Source organism: Octopus sinensis, linkage group LG5, assembly GCF_006345805.1.
Source record: "Octopus sinensis linkage group LG5, ASM634580v1, whole genome shotgun sequence".
Classification (NCBI taxonomy): Eukaryota; Metazoa; Mollusca; class Cephalopoda; order Octopoda; family Octopodidae; genus Octopus; species Octopus sinensis.
In genome coordinates, this window is record NC_043001.1 from 39,927,628 (window position 1) to 39,948,104 (window position 20,477).

At 33.9% G+C, this 20,477-nt stretch overlaps 2 protein-coding genes across 3 annotated transcripts in view; both read right to left on the reverse strand.

The window, feature by feature from the left end:
* LOC115212116 overlaps nucleotides 1-20,477 on the reverse strand; it is a 798,722-nt gene that overhangs the window by 715,952 nt on the left and 62,293 nt on the right. The gene's annotated exons all lie outside the window — the stretch shown is intronic.
* The window catches only part of LOC115212119, a 70,021-nt gene that overhangs the window by 49,363 nt on the left and 181 nt on the right, over nucleotides 1-20,477 (reverse strand). Inside the window, exons 2-5 of one of the 2 annotated variants that reach the window (XM_036503337.1) lie at nucleotides 14,383-14,631; nucleotides 9,190-9,414; nucleotides 6,907-7,212; nucleotides 584-688 (exon numbers count right to left, since the gene is read on the reverse strand). In XM_036503337.1, the coding sequence (XP_036359230.1) occupies nucleotides 584-688; nucleotides 6,907-7,212; nucleotides 9,190-9,409 (631 nt within the window). In that variant the 5' untranslated portion in view covers nucleotides 9,410-9,414; nucleotides 14,383-14,631. Of the gene's footprint in view, nucleotides 1-583; nucleotides 689-6,906; nucleotides 7,213-9,189; nucleotides 9,445-10,034; nucleotides 10,838-14,382; nucleotides 14,632-20,477 lie in introns of those variants that run through there. The other variant, XM_036503336.1, reaches the window with a different exon arrangement.

Below are 20,477 nucleotides of genomic sequence, written 5' to 3' on the forward strand. Positions count from 1 at the left end.
ACACAGATATGAGAGGTGTGGCCTCGAATCACTATGGTTTGTCTGTTTGTTTATTCCCAATTGCATTATACCACTAGCAATGTTGTTCATGATTTGCATAATGAGAATATTTATTGAGCATTTAACACCACTCATTGCATTTCTTGCTGAAAACCAAAGAGGTGAATTAACAAAGTTATATAATGTTTCAATAGCAATTATGTAACCCTGATGATAATTTGCTGAAATACATAAATGCTTATAAAGCATCAAATTTTATGTTTTCTGTATTTTTTAATACTATTAGATGGCTTATTTTCTACACACTTGCTTTGATACTCCACATCATATTGCACTGGATATAGGAGTGGGACCCACTACTGAGTCCGAACTCTGGTTATATGTCACAATCTGCAGCCTGTATATTCTTTACACACACACACACATGTACACACACATACACCCACATACACACACACACACAACATACACACATGCATATATATATATACACAAATTCTAACATATATTTAACCAAGAGAGTTTAAAGAATATGTATCTCAATGTAGTTAACAAATCTTAATAACGTGTAAAACATACCAACCTCTTATTTTGTGGAATTTATAAGCAACAAGCCCCAAAGTTATTAATAATAATACACTTCCTACAGTACAACCAATAATTGTTCCCAAAAAGACTTCTGTAATTTCTGAAAAGATATATTAAAAAGACCCTGCATTAATATATTAAAAAGATAAAGGGCTATGAAGAATTTTTCACTAATTATCTATCCTATATTGTATGGTCAGTAGATATTGGGGTACACAGTTGCTGAAAAATTCAAAAACAATAAAAATGCACACACAGTTGTACACCCTTTTTATATCAACACAGATATTGTACAGACAATTTGTTTACAATCATTGTAACACAAAGTGTTAGCTAAAAACACTATGAATATGTTCTATAGTACACTAAAGTAATGTATTATAAGCCTCAGAGTTTTTAGGTCATACCTGAAGGTTTATAGTTTTTCCACAGTGTGTCCTTATTATACCATCATTTCATTCCACTTCCATTTCTCTCTATCACACATTTAATCCAACAAAAATGCCTTTTCATTATACATCCACTAAAAAAATCAATTTCTCAGCTTCCACTCAGTCAGTGATACATGTTAGTATTGCACATCCAACAAATGGTGTTAATTCCATTCCTAACCAATATTCATATTGTTCTTTTATGCATCATTTCAACTTCTCACAAATGCACCATGCCATCTACCTTTCATATGAAGCTGCAAATTCTTTTCATTTTTAATAAGGGAAGAAAATTTTAGAACTTCTGTATTCTGTTCCAATCCAAGTTACAATTCAATCACTAGTACTACTTCTTGCACTAATCATTTTAACTACTTGGCTACTACATCTAACAAGCCAAATGAAACCCTAAGGATACTGAATTCATAATTTTCTATGTTTCTACTGTCTGAATGCAGTTTGTGCACATAAGACCCTGGTTTCTTTACATACAATAACCAAATTGCATTACTGTGCACAAAGTGAGGGCATACATTTCACAGTATAGAATCCACATCTTGCCTGTATGATGTTGGCATGATGTTATACAACTTTTGAGGTCTATACTATCAAACACAGCCAATTCCTGCTCTTTAATTCTCCCCATATTAATAGAAATATCATCTCTGGTATAAGTTGTTATTATTATTATTATTATTATTATTATTATTATCATCATTATCATTATTTATCATCATCATCATCATCATCGTTTAGCGTCCGCTTTCCATGCTGGCATGGGTTGGACGGTGCAACTGGGGTCTGGGAGGCCAGAAGGCTGCACCAGGCCCAGTCTGATCTGGCAGTGTTTCTACGTTCCACTGGCACAGGTGCCAGATGAGGCTGGCAAATGGCCACGGTCGGATGGTGCTTTTTATGTGCCACCAGCACGGAGGTCAGGCGAGGCTGGCAAACGGCCACGATCGGATGGTGCTTTTTACATGCCACCGGCACGGAAGCCAGTCAGAGCAGCACTGGCAACGGCCATGTTCGGATGGTTCTCTTATGTGCCACCAGCACTGGTATCACAGCTACGATTTCCATTATTATTATTATTATTATTATTATTATTATTATAATTAATAATAATAATAATAATAATAATAATAATAATAATAATGATGATGATGATAATAATAAAATTATTGACTATAGTGCTCAGGTGCACTACAACTCATCAAAGGTGCATGTACAGTACATAGAATTATGTACAAAAGTCAGGAAAGTAAACAGTGTACGAATCATGTTATATGTTATACATGTGTGCATGTGTATGGAGGCAGAGATATCAGGTGTAATGTTAGCAAATTTCAGGAAGCATACAGGTTTTAAAGGATGCAATGTCTTGGCAATTAACAACTGTTGCAGGTAGTTTGTTTCATACCTAACAACTCTGAGTGTAAAAGATGTTTCCAAAAGTCATGGGAGCTGTGCTGTTTTCTGACTTTGTAGGCATGCCCACGTGGGTTAGACATATAGAGCTCAAAGAAGGCTCAAGGTGGCTGTTGGCACAATGCTTAATAATTTTGTAGGTGTTTTCCAAGTCAGTTGCCAGACGTCGAAGCTTCAATGTATCTATGCCCAGGGAAGCAAAGCATTCAGAGTATGTTAGATGCCTGATGGAGGGTATTCACTTGGTTGCACATCTCTGAACAGTTTCCAGGAAGTCAATGTCCTGAGCAAGATAGCAGTTCCAGACTGGTGATGCTAATTCCAAGTGTGGCTGCACCATAGCCTTGAAAAGATGGCTGGACAGCAGCTGGCAAAGGTCTTGCTAAGTGATGCCAAGACACCCTTGGCCTTCTTGACAATTATAGAGATGTAATTTGTCCAGTGCAAATCGCTGCTGACAGTAATGCCCAGGTCATGTTCACAAAGAAGACTTCTTGATATTAGTGTTGTGGACAGAGTGTGGATGCTGGGGGTTTCCTCCCAAAATGCATGGTGGTATACTTGTCTACAGCCAGCTTGAGTTTCCAGTCCATGATCCATTGTTGCATTCTGTCCAGGTCCGATTGCAGGAAAGATCTATAGTGTTCAGGATCTGTCCTTTTATCTCAAGGTACAGTGTGATATCATCTGCGTATTTCAGTACTGTGGCATTCTTTAAATTGGCATCTATGTCATTAATGTATGCAACTAACAAAAGGGGAACCAAGAACAGATTCCTGTGGTACACCAGATGACATAATTGTATGAATTGTATGCTTCCAATAGATTTTATATTGATTTTCATTTTATTGTGAGATACATCAATGTTTTCTTGAATTTTTCAAGTGTATTTCTCAAAACATTTTATGCAACAATTAATTTAATTCTATTTTATTATAATTAATTTAGCAATATAAGAAATCATGCTTTTGAAATATCTATTGAATGTTACTGAATGAATACTGTCACCATGAATTTTATTTCTTGCAATTATGATATTGTTAAAGATCTCAAAAATTAAAATTATTTTATGGATTAAAAATTAACCCAAATCATAAACACTTGCCTTGTCCATAGAACTCTAATAGTAACCATTATTCTAACAACCTCCTAACCCTTACTCTTTCTCCTTTGAGTATTAAAAAATTAAAACCCAAATTTTAAATTTAAGCTTAAACTCTATCCCACCTGCAAAACTTAATCTAATTAAAGCAAAAGATTATTTTATTAATTTTTTAATAAAATAAAATATATAAAAATGAAATTATTGGAGGCACATGTGATCTTCTTGAGTAGTTATAAAAAATTAAACAATAATTTATTCTATTATATATTAATTCCCTTCTTAGTAGGCTACACACCAACTCCTTATCACTTCATTTGCTGTACTATTCCATCAACACAATTCAACTAATTGACTGGGTTTCTTATGACATTTCAACAAATCCCAGAAATTTTTACACATGGAACATGAGTGAAGTACCTTTCTGTTTCTTGTGAACTGAAAGAGGATCCCTTCAACATCTCCACAGAGCTGCTTCAAAGACTTAGCTGATGGCTACTATTGGCTTGAAATTACTAGTGTAGCAAAGAAGAGAACAATAAATTCTATTACTGAAACTACACAGAAGGGTACAAGATGGCTTTGGATAGAGATGGTAAACTGGTGATTTGCTGCTACTGGGATATAATCTGAGAGGTGATCAACCATGACTGGGTTAACTGGGTGAAGGAATCTAATATTAAAAGACCTGAAACCCTCTAAGACCCAAGAAAAATATTTGATGATGAATCCCAAAGCATCTGTGAGATGTAATTTGGAACATATAGTGTAAATTATCTATTAAAATGTCCAACAATTTATTACACTGTGAAAATTCTCAGGTTTTTCTTTTTTGATAAGCAATATTTAAAACAGTGGCCCCTCATCCATAGTTGAAGGTATAATTCTGAAAGTGTTAATAAGTTATTTTATACTTTTGAACTATTTACTAAAATATGAAATGTTCATGAACATTTTATACAATAAACTATAAGTATAAAAGCACAGTAAACAAAAACCAAGAAATATTTACTCAAGAAAAAGGTTAAATGTCAAGTGATCCCTATTGGAAAATATTACAAAAGGAGTCATAGAAAATTATTGACTTTAGTTAAGGAACTACAGTTTGGAAACTATGCAAAGTACATTTTAACTGTCATATTTTATTCTCTTCCTAATAGTTGCAGCAAAACAAGTCTTGCATTAAGTTTAAACTTATTAACTAGAAATTTGTTTTGAATTTAAGACCATTTATTTTAACCTACAAACAAGAATATAACTAGTCAGGTTTATAGTTTCACTTAACTCATAGGTAATCAAGTTTTCTGAACTTAGTGTTACACACAAAATCCTTGAGTTCTATACATATATGGAGCTACTTCCCCAGGTACATCAGCATTTCCATTCTGGTATTTCCCTACATTTATAATAAAATCCTCTGCCTTGTCACTGACAAACATATCTGTATTTATTCTCAGTAACATGGTGCACCAGCATGGTCATAGCCACGAGAACAAAAACAAACTGAAGAAGCAACCAATCTTCACATCAGTTAATGAAGCTTGTAGAAGTTAAGTGGTATCACAGTTAGTGCCTTATTGTCAACAAAAACCTTATCATTCTCTCCATGTTAGTAGCACTAATAACATCTTTACAAAGCCCATTGCTTTGAAAAAAAGCACTTATAATGTTGCTGCCCAATGATGAGCAAGTTTGATACATACATCTCAACTTTATTTGTTTACAGTATGTAACTATTTACCCATGCTTAAGCATTTCTACCCCAATCACAGTTCCCTCTAGAAATAATTTTGTATTAAAAATACTTATCTAGAGTTGGGATATTTAAAAAATAAATAATATTTAAGTCCTCTGAACTACATTAAGCCAGTCAAAAAATATCAAGGAATATTGAAACCAAAGCCAACTTACATCCTTGCAATTAGAGAAATATCTGTGCTGATTTTATAAATTTGTTGAGAAATGTTTCAGACTTTATTATGCATCATGATGTTTAGCTGATTCTTTTCAAATCACTCTCTTCTGTGATTGCACAGACTTAACTGCAATTATATAATGCAGCATTGAATAGTTCAGAATTATAAGCTGTGACTGTACATAAAAACTAATAGGATTGTCGGATTACAATACTGATTTCAAACCCTCATAATGTTGTGATGATTTTTACTAGAGAAAGTGGGGTTACATGTTGAAATTTTGCATACATATAGTTGTTTGCTAGGGCCCTATTATCAGCACCTTCTAATCATTACAGTTATTGAATTTTAATACATGATTTCAGAACTATCTTTGAGAAAATTGGCTAAGGTCTTACAGCAGAGTTTGTTAAATAATTGTGACAAATATTTCACATCTAAAAGAAATATCTGTAGACTAAAGGCCTAAAAGTCAACATGATAGTTTCAATTTATTCAAGCCAGACAACAGTTTAAATTTCTTCCATTCCACATAATATTATTTCCCTGTAAAAATCAGAGAATATTTTATAATTATAGGCTGGATTGGGGCTGGGGAACCCCTCCTCAGTGTTCAGATTTGAAATTACTCAATGACAGAGCCTACAAAAATCCATATGAAAAGCAAAATTAAATAGTAATTTAATATATATATATATATATATATATAGTATACTTATATAGCATACAGATGTGCTCCGCAGATTCTTTACATCTCAACTCATACCCCATTCCATATTGAAAAGTTCCCTCAATTCTGCTCTAGACTTTTGTTCTTTAACTAATGAAAACCACGGATGAATCATCATCTTCAAGCAATCTTCTCTAAAATACTTGTCTAGCTTGCAGTGGTATCTTGTATCAAGGTAGTTCTGATACAATTTTTGCAATTTTTCTTCCTCATGTTTGCTTTGTCATCATTTAACATCAATTCAAATATTCAGTTGTAAAATGTGTGTACAATTAACAGATTTACTAAATATTCTTGAAGGAGCTATTTGGAATCTCATAAGCAAAATAACTAAATAGATTTAACTAATTTGGACCAGTAAAAGACCAAAAAGAAGTATTATTTCAGTATTTATATGTAACAGTTCACTCTTTCCATATTTCAGTAGAAAGTTTTATCACATTCATGTCATTTCCATTCTTATTTAGATATCTTTTGCTTAATAAGCAATTAAAAATAGTAGGTAACTTGAAAAACTGATTACTAAAGTTAAAGGAATGGTTTTTCAATAAAAGTTTGCCTCTAGCAATTTCCTAGTATATTTATTAAGGGACTATTACTTTTACATCTAAATGTAAATACTAAACAAAAAACAAAACTAATACTCTATAAAACATGAAACAATATTTTAAGTGATTAAAGAATAATTACAAACAGGTAACAACTTACCTTCAGGTCTCAAGGTAAAAACAGTCACTTCTTTCCCTATGGGGTTTTCTACAGTTAAGATATATGTACCAAAATCGTTATCTTTGATGTCTTCTATTGTTAAACTAGTACAGTTTCCTTTGAAAGGAAACTCACTTGATAAATAATCAGTTGTTGAATATTTGTCTGAGTCAATTGATTCCTCGTTTTTTTGCCATTTTACATCAGATTTTGGATGTGAATAAAAACACTGTTTGAAAATTACATTTTCTCCATTTGAAACATTTCTCTTAGGATCATTGAATACTGAACTGAAAATAGGTTTCACTGGTGAAAAAAAAAAAAAAGAAATTAAATATTTTCTGATAACAATAAACATTATAAATTTGAAATAGATTATTCTTAAGTTTGTTTGTTTTTTTTAAAAAGATAGACTAATAAAATGTAAACAATATAATTTTATAAGAGAAATTTACTTACACGCTTTCAGTCTGATCTGATTAGTAACTACAAACATCTGTACAATTTCAGCTCCAAATTAGAATCCCTATTTCCTAAACAAATTTCAGCTCATCATCTCATTCAAATACAACCTTTACAAAACAACCACAGTGCATTATCCCACAGGATCCTCTAACATTGTTTCACCACATTCCATACGCTCAAATCACACAACTCCCTGTATTTCTCTAGATTCTATTTCTATAGTAATAATTATGTAAAAGATCTGAATAACCTGTCAAATGCCAAACACAATTTTGATTCATATGTAACATCCTCTCAATTTCACACACCACTAAATCATATAAATTAACAACCACTGAGTGCTTTACAAGAATTTGTTCTACTACCATACAAACAATAATATAACACTTGAAGAAAATTCCATCACACATATGAGACTTCAATATCAAGATTGATAAAAGAGTAAAATATACATTTATACAATATAAGTTTTTATCTCTCTTAATTGTGATTACACAGATTCTTGCTAATTAGACAACCAGCAACTCAACTTGTCAGAGTCTTTTCCACCACTCTTTTACCAACCCAATAATATGGACATATGTATATTTGCTACCAATATTGAATCCAATTTAACTTTCTACACATAACAAACATTCAATCACTTCTTTTTTTTCAACTCTACTCATTACTGAAGAAGTCACCTCTATAGCTGTTAAGTGCAAAAAACCTTTGATCACTTAAAACCAGCAAGTCAACTTTACAGTTTCAAGTGATGTCTAAAAGCAGATAACAAAGCTTACTGATTATTTTTATAGATGTAGTCAAATATAAGCAGTTACTGTGTAACATAAAAAGTAAAGTTTTTCAAAGTATCTGATTTTATATAACCTGTACTAGATATCACTTCAGAGATTCTGAAACTTATGTAATTTAGAATGTAATTACCACTATCTGATATTGTCCCAAGATATTGCCTTGAAATTATTATTTCAAATTGACTAATTCCTTACAAATTTTGAAATTTCTCCTTCTCAGAGATCATTTAATGAAGGAATATGCAATTATGTGCATCATCTCCAATAAAGACTCCAATGCTACCAAGAAACAGCCTATTGGTTTCACAGTCAATATTTCTAAGATTATACAAATAATGTTCATTCATTTCTTACATTACCTTAAATTTCAAGACCTTTGAAGTAGTTACCAATGAAAGATCTATAAAAGTAAATCCTCTGGAAACCAGCCTTTTATGTTACAAAGTGACCTTCATGAAAGTCTAAGCAGGATATAGACATTGCTTTGCCTTCAAAAACTGATAAAAATAACGTGATATAAATTTAGAACACCCATATTACTACACTTAGAAAATAAGTCTTCTATTTGCCCAAAAGTAAACTATCCCTAAATCTATATCTTTATAATTTGGAATAAAAATAAATATTTTATATTTAGAATACATTCTTCATACAGATATACAATAGACAGCTGAAATAATAAGAAATAATAAATTACATAATTAAACTCAAACTGGCAACTATTTCATGACATAAAATAAATGCTTGAAAAACAGTTTCAGTTTTTTTTGTTGTTGTTATTTTTTTTATTTGATGATATTGGATTTATTAAAACTATAATTTTTAAGTATTTACATATGAAACCATTCCAGAAAATTATAGTTAAAAATTATCAATATTTTTGATATACATAAAAAAGTAACAAAGTCCAACAATGTCATTAAATAGACCAAATAACTGAAAAATTCTACCATTTTAAAAATAATAATTAAAATTGTAAACATATTTTAACATTTTAATTGTGGCTTAGTAAAATACTTGCCTGGAATTTTGTAGCTTGATGATTTATTCACATGAAAATCTTTATTGCTTACATGACACTCCCATGTGCCAGAATTATTGAAAGAAGGGCTGTTTATAGATAATACATTTTTGTTATAAGTATTCTTTATGGCATTTCCCCATTTTTGCTTCAGTTTGTATTCATAAGTCGCTGGAATTCCATCAAATGCAGTGCAATTAATTATTGTAGCATTGTACATCCCCTCTGAAATATTAATGTTTACCTGAGGAGGATCTTAAAAAAAAAATTTTAATCAGAAAAGTTTCAATTTAAAATATACAATAAAAATTAATACAAAATTTCAGTTCCATACACATTTTAAAAATAAATTTATAAATAACATGGTTATAGTAATACATGAATGTGTCTTGTAACACTTCAGATTCTTGTGACTGACATTGAATATTTTTTCTCATGTAGTATATCATAGAAAGACACTGTGAAGGAATATATTCATTCCAAATTCATAATCATGAACAATTTGAGCTTGTTTTACAGTGATCTTATCTTGTTTTTGTACAACAACCCAGTTCTTCCAAAAAAACATCTAGAAATAATTTTTTCATTTTTTGTCTCAATCCTTCATTCTCATTTGAACCTTTAACTGACACAACAATATTTTTACTCAGAACACTTACGGGCAGAGCCCACAATTTGAATAGTTTCATCCCCTCTGTGCTGAATAAACTGAGTGAGCTTTTTAATACTTATATCTTTGCCTCTTTTGTTTAACCTCATAATGTTACGCTACATACGAAATCACTGAAAAAATATAATCTTTTTCCCAAGTGCCACCTTTTTTGATTTCATTAATTTCAGCTTACCAACATATTTCCAAGATTTTTGGTTTATAATGGTAATGTTACTACCAGTGTCCAACTGCATTTTAACACTTGTATTTCTGATTTTCACCTTCACGAATTCCTCATCATTATATTACCAATTTCTTCCAATGACCTACTATTTATTCTTTTTCCTTTGTTCTGATGTTTTATCATCTTCATTCTACTGTGTGTGTTTATATGTCATATATCTCCACAATAAAAGCACTCCACTGTTTTAAATGGAAAATTTTTCCTCAAGTGTATACCCCCACATGCAAAACATGGGTTTATTTCATGATTTTTGTTGTTTTTAGAAAACACTTTATCTTTATTCTGACTATTTCACACTTGCTTTACTTGGAAACAATCTTATGTTCAATTTCCTCTGTGCTGTGCCTTAATTTGACTATCCTTTCACATTCTTCTGACACTTGCTGTAGGGTTTCATCATGGTATTGTTCCAGCTTTGTGAGAACTCTAGTTCTAACTTCTGTGTCCTTTTCAATAGTAAATCCATGTGTAAAAAATCAAGCATCTTAACATATCTAACATTAATTCGTCCAGCTTAAACTTCTCACATTTCCTGTTTATTCTACCAGCATATGTGATGTAGTCCTCATCATTGTTCTCCATGTTCAGACACTTCCAACGTGTCATTGAATAATGCTCATTGAAAAAGCTCATTGAACAATGTGCTTTTTTCACTGAAAGTTTTAAACACTTATCTATTGTGTATATTTCCTATTTAGTATTGGGGAAGTTTCATTTATAAGGATGTACTCTCGAATTTGTCTGAGTGTTGGGTTTTTTGGGTGCTTGGTTAAGATGCAGATGTCAAGTTGACCCAAGTTGCATCCATGGTGGTCTTTGGCATGTTGGTAGAGTATGGAGGACTATTTTTTGTCTCATTTAGATGTTCATTTAGTCATTCCACAATGCTCCTAGATGTCTCCCCTATGTACGTCATGGTCATGTCTTTACAAGCATTTTCTATGCATCTTATGCTGTAAACTACATTTCGAGTTCTACAGTTAATGTCAGGGCTAATCCTACATGCCATGCAGTTATCAGGGTGAACACGTGGTATAAAACCGACAAATATAAAGGAGTGATGTTTGTAGAGGCCACAGCCCTTGGAGAACTAGCCTGTAGATTTAGAAAAGCTCTGAAGGAGACCAAACTCAACATTAAGATTGTCGAAAAGCCAGGGAACTCTGTCAAATCACAACTATGTAGGACGTACCCCTTTGAGAATACCATATGCACCAATGGGGAGACATCTATGAGCATTGTGGAAAGACTAAATGAACATCTGAGACAATATGACGACAGAAAACAGTCCTCCATATTCTACCAACATGCCAAAGACCACTAATGGAGGCAACTTGGGTCAACTTGACATCCGCATCTTATCCAAGTACCCAAAAGACCCAACACTCAGACAAATACGGGAGTACGTCCTTATAAATGAAACTTCCCCAATACTAAATAGGAAATATCCATAGTAGATACTATATCTATTGTCTCATTAAAGTTTATGTCTGAAGGTTTTCTTGGGAGTACATAATTACTGTATCATTCATGTTCTGTTGCCTCCACATTTCTCAAGATTAAGTGCATTTTCATCTCGTCGTCCCAATCTTTACATTTTTTCTCAAAGATTTTCTCATATCTTCTGCAGTATGCTTCAAAGGTAACTCTTTCATCAGGTTCGTATTTGAACTCTGTTATGGAGTTTGTGACACAGTCTGTTGAGGACACTTTTTCTGACTTTCTTGATGACTTCAGTAATTGCAGCATTTGTTTCTGTAATATTATTTGTTGTTGTTGTTTCTTTTGTTGTTCTTGCAGTTACATCTGCTGCTGTTGTCGTTCTTTCAGTTGTTGTTGGTAGTGTTGCTCTTTCAGTTGCTGTTCTCGCAACTCACGCAAACTGGCCAACAAATTTTCCATAATTTTCCAATTTTTTTCTGTAAAATTCACACAACAAAACTTTGAGAGTGTATTAACTCTTCTTTGAGATTCTATTTACTTCACATGAATTGTTTTATCCTTGTCAAGCTTATTAGTTACTTATGAATTATTTAAATTCTCATTGCCACTGTTATAGTCCTTATAATGTTGGATTATTATAATGTCACTCCAGTATACGATATACTTAGTAAAACCAGTAAAGACATGACTATCTCTTATCACTTACTATGTACTCTGGTACTTCATGTACTTCTCTTTACTTAGAGTGACTAGGCTATTCCATTTGTCACATGGGTGGGGTGTACCATTATTACTAATTCCCGACAACAAATAATGAAATATTATAGAAATTAAATTTGCTGAGATAAAATCTAATCAAAAGATACGTCAATGTGAAGAAATAGGGCAGTTCAAGTTTACAGAATATACCAATAGAAACAAGGAGGTTATAAAGAGAAAAATAAACTTTAGAGACAGAAAAACTATAACTACTCAAATAGTCTAAACTGGATAAATTGATTTGATGGTTGCTTATAATAAATCAATTACTAAAATCAAGGATCAACAAACTCAAATCATTTTTAAAATTCTTTTGTTCATTTTTTTACACAGAAGGTAAATTCATGCTCCTAACCTGAGGAAGTTCTGAAGCTATACAGCAACAAATTGCATAGAATAGGTGTCCTTAATATTTTCAATGTAAAGACTGTGGATATAGCAGAAATGATGTGTTAGATTAATATGTTATATTTTTTCATATATCAGTCAATAAAAAGTATCAGCAAATATTATTGTAGTGAAACTGCTACAGTTTATATTCAGCTAACATAAATTTCTGCAAGAAGACCACAAGTGTGCTTGGGACAGAATTCCACAATGTTCACTCCTGAGGCAGTTTGATTGTACATAATGGTCAACACAGGGCCTGGGCAATGAGACACAGTAATAATGAGAAGAGTGGTTGAGACAAATTCATTAAATGATTGTGTCAGTCTCAGAGCAGTGTTTATATAAATAGTGATAGAATGGGCAGGGAGAAGAAACATCACATGTGTAGGATGGAGGCTGTAATGTGTGGGTGAGTTATTACCAATGAGTGAGACTTTTATAGAGCACAAGATGTTTGTATACATTGTGGGTTACATCAAGGCTAAAATAATTTCTGGCTTTCAAGGGGAAAAGCTAGCCATTGGAATGCAGTTTCAGCTAGGTTAAGTATGCAGGTTTTCAGGATATATCACTAGAAATTGTGAAACCTACCTTTTATAGTGACTACAACCTTAATATTATTCAGTTTTATTTTCCTCAGTTCCACACAGGCTGACTTTACATTTCCTTATTCTTTATTGATAATGCATATAGTGATACTTGACTACATCCCTTCCTTACATAATTACCCACTTTCCAAAAGAATTGGACACCATTGCAAAATGATTGGCAATAAGAAGGATATTCAGATGTAAAAACCATGACATCCCCACCAATACCAGAAAAGAAGTCTTATATACCAGAGAAAGATTGGTGATTTTTATCTGATGTTGAAAGGAGTATCAGATGATGATGGACTATGACAAATGACAAGATGCTGAGCAGGAAACAAATCTCAGTATGGAAAATAAAACAAGCATAAAACAAGAGTGATACTAATGATGTTGATGCTAAAAGATGTGCAATACCTGGTAGCATGTACCATTCTTTCACAAATTGTTTTAGGCATTTATGCAGTCATGAGCAGACATAGACACCTTATCAGCCCACCCACCTTTAATCCAGTAGATCATGAAAGATGTGACAGTTGAAGAGAGAGAGAGGGGGGATCTTCACCGGGCGTCAGCTGGTACTCATTTCAGCTGAGTAGACTAAAGCAATGTGATATGATGGCTTGTTCAAGGACACAATTTTCCACTTAGTCTGAGAATTTATGCAAAAGAAATAAAAGACAGAATCTGGAAGATTCTTAAGTTTTATAATACTTGAACTAAAATCAGTGAACAAGGTGTCAGCTTACTGGTCAATGTTAATGATGCATATTTCATTAATAATGTTCTGTGTCAGTTAGTCCACCAAGCTGTAAATAAGTACCATGAACCCAAGCAACAGGGAAATAATGTAACTAACATATATTTTCTAATGCTTCAACAATCTAATTGGTTACAAGACTTCACTTTTGGATGCTTGACAATAAGATTCACAGAGTGATAAGCAATGGTAATGGAATTAGGATATAAATAGGAATTGATGATGATGATAGTGCTGATGCTGGTAGTGGTGATGGTAGTGTGGCAAGGACATTAATGATGGAAGAGAAGGAGGAGGAGGAGGAGGAGGAGGGAAGGGGAGTACTAGTAATAATAGTAGTATATTCTTATCATACATTTCAACAGGATATTAATTTTTTTCCAAGATGTCAGATTTCCATGCTTTGTGCTCTTTGCATTGGCAACACAGAGAACATCACTGATATTTCTACGATTAAAAGTGAATGGGGAGTTTGAAGGAAAACTTTGATTTCTACATTCCAACCTCACTTCTGGGATAGGGTTTCCTTTTGCAGAACAGTTTACAATGGATGCTTGATTCTCAATTAATGTCACATTCTCTGATGCAGTAATATCAGGTATATCTATAAATAAAAATAAATATATAAAATTTTTAAAACACAGAAAATGTTTGAGAAACTATGAAACATTTTGCTATCATTTATTATGAAATTTGTTTAATTCTTTAAATCCTAACACTGAGCAAGGTAGGCAGTTCCCAACACTGGCTGCCAGCATGAAAATCACTGAAAATTTTCTTAAAATTGACTTGCAGCTAAACAACAGCAATTATTAAACATTAAGTTATGATTACTATAAGCTATAAATATTTTCTGTATATAGCTGCATCATCTGGTGAATGAGGCAATTAAAACTCACAAACACAAAGGTTTCTGAAAATGAAACATATTTTAAGTCATTTATATATCAAGACAGCATTACCTCTCACAACAGACATGTGCCACCACAGCTAGAATTTTTATTATATAATGCAAACAATACATGCAGTCCAACATATAATGAACATGCTAGGTACTTTTGCTCTAGATATCACATATCCAGTTATAGACAGCCCCTAAGCATTCTATTAATAGTCTAAATGCAAAAGACCTACTGAAGTAAATTCAACTGGAGCTATTCAATAATAATGACAAGTACACTTATTAATGTATTCTTACATACACTATGTATGAAAAAATAGGATGGTCATAGAAGGAATACTTTCAGTCACAAATCTGCTTACTGGTGGTGGTGGTTATGGAAATGAAGTGAAGTGAAACATGGTGTGGGCTATTATATTACTTTCAGATTGTTTCCCATGGATTGGTATTAGTTATGGAATGGTCAATGCAACACAGAAGTGATAGTCTACAAAGCATTGTAGCGTCAACCAATGTCAATGGAGTAACACATGTACAGAAATATGTTGAGGCAACAAACAGCTTTTTGAAGGCCAGATCCTCTTTTAGAACCCAGGAAATTTTGAACCAGATATATAGTGATTAAAAGATGAAGCAATGCTATAACATTCTAGGCCATACCATATCTGAATGGAAATAGAAAATGCAAGCCCTGCTTGATGGATAGGAGAATGAGACTAAAAAGTTCACACTATCTTAGCACATTCCTAAACTCAAACAAGCAGAATATTTGGATGCTGCCCTTAAGAACACAAATTCATTTTAGTCTGTAGAGTTGGCAGTGTTGCCTGGGTGTGGCAGTTGACATGAGGCTGATAGTAGCATTCTGACTAGATGTATTCTGTGACCAGTAATGTATTGCTCAACAATATAGAAATATATATTATATATTATATATATGTATATATGTATATACATATGGTATGAAATTCAACAAGTCACAGAGCACCTGGTCAATAAGCTATCCAGGGTTTCCTGACTGGAAAAATCAAATTTATTTTGTCATTTCTCAAACCTGGTAATGTCAATATGGTAGGTTAACAATTACATATGAGCTAGTTTAAATGAGCACATGAGGTCATTTAATCACTTGAGAAATGGTGAAATAAATTAACTATTCACATGGTTTTTGTGTGGTTTTATTAATAATGTGTGTGTGTGTGTGTGTGTGTGTGTGTGTGTGTGTGCGTGTGTGTGCATATGTGTGTGCATGTATGTGTGTGTGTAGCCAGTCACCTGATAACTTATTAATCTGGTGGCCAAACTAACCAGATTGACAGGGTCCCCCACCACAATATCTGGCAGGTAATGCAGAAGCTAGGGATCAATGAGTGGTTGGTGAGGGTCATATATGTCATGTACAAGGATGCTGTCAGTAAGGTGGAAGTTGGCAATGAGTATAGCAGCAAATTCAGTATACATGTAGGAGTACACCAGGAATCGGTTCTCAGCTCCGTTTTGTCTATCATAGTCCTCCAGACCATAAGAGAGGAATTTAAGACAGGCTACCCTTGGGAGCTCATCTATGCTGATGATCCTGTTCTTATAGCTGAATCACTACCAGAACTAGAGAAAAAATTTCAGGTGTGGAAGCAAGGTCTGGGATCAAAGGGCCTTAGAGTTAAATTAGCAAAGACCAAAGTCTTAGTTAGTAGGAAAACAGACAAGTCACAAATCCTTTCAGCAAGATGGCCCTGCTCAATATATAGAAAAGTGTACATAGAAATTTCAGGCATACCCAGTGCAAGTTATGGACACATAAGAGTGTCTATGTAGATAGGTTGTAGATAGTTTCTATCACTTAGGTGACTAAATTAGAAATGGTGGAGGATGCACTGAAAGTATTGTTTCTAGAATAAGAATTGGATGGAGGAAGTTCAGAAAGCTATTACCTCCATTGGCAACAAAAAGACTCTCCCTCAGAGTGAAAGATAGACTGTATGATGCTTGTGTGTGAATGGCTATACTCCATGGTAGTGAGACATAGGTTTTGAATGCAGATGACATGCGTAGCCTGGAGAGAAATGTTGGATGTGCAAAATCAGTGTGCATGTACAACAAAGTGCAAATGTATTGAGAGAAAAGTTAGGCATAAGAAGAATCAAATGTAGCATACAAGAGAGAAAAATATGCTGGTTTGAACATGTGATGCATATGAATGAGGACAGCTGCATAAAGAAGTGCTGATCACTGAAAGTGGATGGTACCAGTAGGAGAGGGAGACCCAGGAAGACATGGGATGAAGTGGTAAGGACTGATTTCAGGATGTTGGGCCTCATGTAGGAAATGACAATGGACCAAGATGTCTGGTGATATGAGATTCTTGAAAAGACCTGCCCACATCAACGAAACTGAGACCTAGAAGTGCTGTGTGTCCCACCCACACTTATCAAGAAAACTTCTCACACACTCTGCCACAACAAACCAAACTACATTTCTTTATTTCCTCATATTTCTACTTCATGCACTGTGCTTACCTCCCACTTCCCAATCCTGTCCCATTGTATCATTGCTCTCCACTAGCCCCCGTTCTGTGTGTTTCACCCACACAACAAGAAAACTTTTCATACACCCTATCCCAACAAACCAATCTACATCTCTACATCTCTTGTCTTCCTCACATTTCCTCCTTCATACACCGTGCCTACCTCTCACTTCCCAATTCTGTTCTCACAGCCCTGTTCCTCTGTATCATTGCTATCTGGTAGCCTCCTGACTCTTTATATACCCAGGTTTTCACCACTACCACTCTCTGCATTCTCTAATCATGCTTCCTAACAATATTCTGCCACTTATATTATGATGTTTGAACCTCAACAGTATGCCTTGGCACTTGCCACCATCTATATCTCTCTCTTCCTTTACTCAACCATCGCATTTATATTCTGATCCCTGTCCCTTTTGAGTATACCCAGCATTTCACCACCATCTCTATCCTGCTGTCCTCCATTCTCTCCCTCCCATGCACTTCCCTCAGGTTGGGTAACCATATATTTCCTTTGCCTGTTGATTACCTAACACCCATCCTCCCATTTTTCTTCTAGCTATGGTACACTCAGTTACTATAATCATATGAGAGCAGAATCTGCATATATTTCATCATCTTTTGCTACCAGTTACTTGCCCTTTCCCTGGAACAACTTCTGTTTAAAATTCATCCCTCATGTTCAATATCATCCTTTTCACCTTCATTTTCCACTAATCACCCCATTCTATATCTCTAGATACCTCTCCTTCTCCCCTGAGATACATCTTATGACTACTATACTACATCTTTAACACCCTTTCAAATCTGCTATCATTCTTATCACACTCTTATATCTGCTATGGTCAATCTCCCACCCCAACTGTATCTGCCACTCAAAGAGGTAATCCTACATACCTCTGATCTCCACCTCTTTCACTATGAATCTTCCTCTCTCTTCTCTCCCTCTCCTACCTCACATATTATCTCCTTATTTCTGATTTCTTTAAATGTTTACTACACAACTGCTCTCCATCCTTCCTGTACTGCTATTTATCACCTCCTCTTCTTTAGGCACTTCAATTTTTTTCACACACCCCACCTCCACCAAACTAATACTTACAATCGACCATATCTCCATCTTTGTTCATCATTCACTACATTCCTCTCTGTTCCAATCTTCTCTCACACACTTATGAACTTACCTGTCCAGCTTTACCAATTCTCTGTTTGTATTCTCTCTTATTCTCCCCTTCTTGAACTTTGGGAGAATGCTCTAACACCTCATCACCACAATCTTTACTTCTTTTCAGGCAACTTACACCCTCTGTTATATGATGAAGAGTAGCCAGGTATCTCTTCTGTAGCAAGACATCCATACCTGTCTAACTATCATATTTTAGCTTCTCAACACCTGGCATAAATCTCCTCTCTCTACTACAACCCTATTTTTTCTTTGTCTTATGAGTTACTTGGCAACCCCATTAGTGCTGGTGCCTCAAAGAAAGCATTCAGAATATACTGCAAGAAGTTGGCACTAAGAAAGGCATCTTGTTAGAAACCTCTGGCTTGTTGGATTCTGTCAAACCATCTAACTCATACAGCATGGAAGTTGGACATTAAATGATGATGATAATGATTTAGTTAGTTAGAGAAGGGCAGTAGAAGGATTGGTAGAGCTCAAACAAAATATCATGCAACTTTTTGTTACAATTTTCATTTAATTACCAGTTAAATATTGAGGTCAATTTAAAAACTACATACTGTCCCAAAATACCAGGCCTTCTACCAATATTAGAGATCTTTATTTAATCAGAGAAGGAGAAACAGTATCTATGATACTTGCAGAACATCTCAGATCAGTTAAGTTGATGATGTTGATGTTTAGTTTGATTTCCTGCAAATTTATGATTATAGAGAAAATATCAAGAAGGAAGTTTTGCAGAGCTTTATTTCCAAAATAAAAAGAATGAATAAAGTAGTTAGTACAGGGCTTGGGAATAAAACCTAAGATAATGATAAAAGGACAGCTATATGCATCAGATAAGTCTGGTTGGAAGTGGTATGGTAGAAGGCGGCGAGCTGACAGAAACGTTAGCACGCCGGGCGAAATGCTTAGCGGTATTTCGTCTGCATTACGTTGTGAGTTCAAATTCCACCGAGGTCGACTTTGCCTTTCATCCTTTCGGGGTCGATAAATTAAGTACCAGTTACGCACTGGGGTCGATGTAATCGACTTAATACCTATGTCTGTCCTTGTTTGTCCCCTCTGTGTTTAGCCCCTAGTGGGTAATAAAGAAATAGGTATGGTAGAAGAGATGAAGAGAGGAAGGAGAAAAAATTGAAGGTTCCAAGTTGTTATATGTTATAAAGTGAATCCTTTTAAGGGATGTTGTCTACAATGTGTGTATGTACATGTAGCAGCAGAACTATCCCAGATATCAGAGTAGTATTCCAATGTGGGCTTTTTTCTAAGAGGATAATAAACTGATCAGAGCTGAAATATTTTCCAACTCGGGAGAATAAGTTTAGTCTTTGGAATGTTGTATTGACAAAATTATATATGTATTTACAATAAAGTATCATTAGAGACTTAATAGTTTTCAGGGTTTTAGTTGTATGTTGTTCATGCACAGAAAAGGTACAGAGTTGCAAGACTATTCTTTAATATGTGTTGTGATTACATTTTAAAATGCTTATAAAGAATGCTATTTTGTCATGACCCCAATGGAGGATGATTTAAAAGCCTCTGCTAATGGACAAATCATAATTTTTTCATTATGTAACAAGGTTGTGTGGAAGGTTGAGTTGGAGTAAAAGGTAGTATAATCTGAATAGCAATGTGTTGTTAGAAGAGACAGTGAATATAATGTTTATGTAAATAATGTACAGTATCAGTAAACAAAATGTGGCTCAGAGAAACATGTTGTGAGGAAGTAGACTTATCAAAAACTTCCATTTCAAGTTATTTTGGAAAAACAAAGAAAATTAATCATGAAGAAATTTCATAATAAAAAGTAATCTTAAGAAAAATATAAAAAGATCA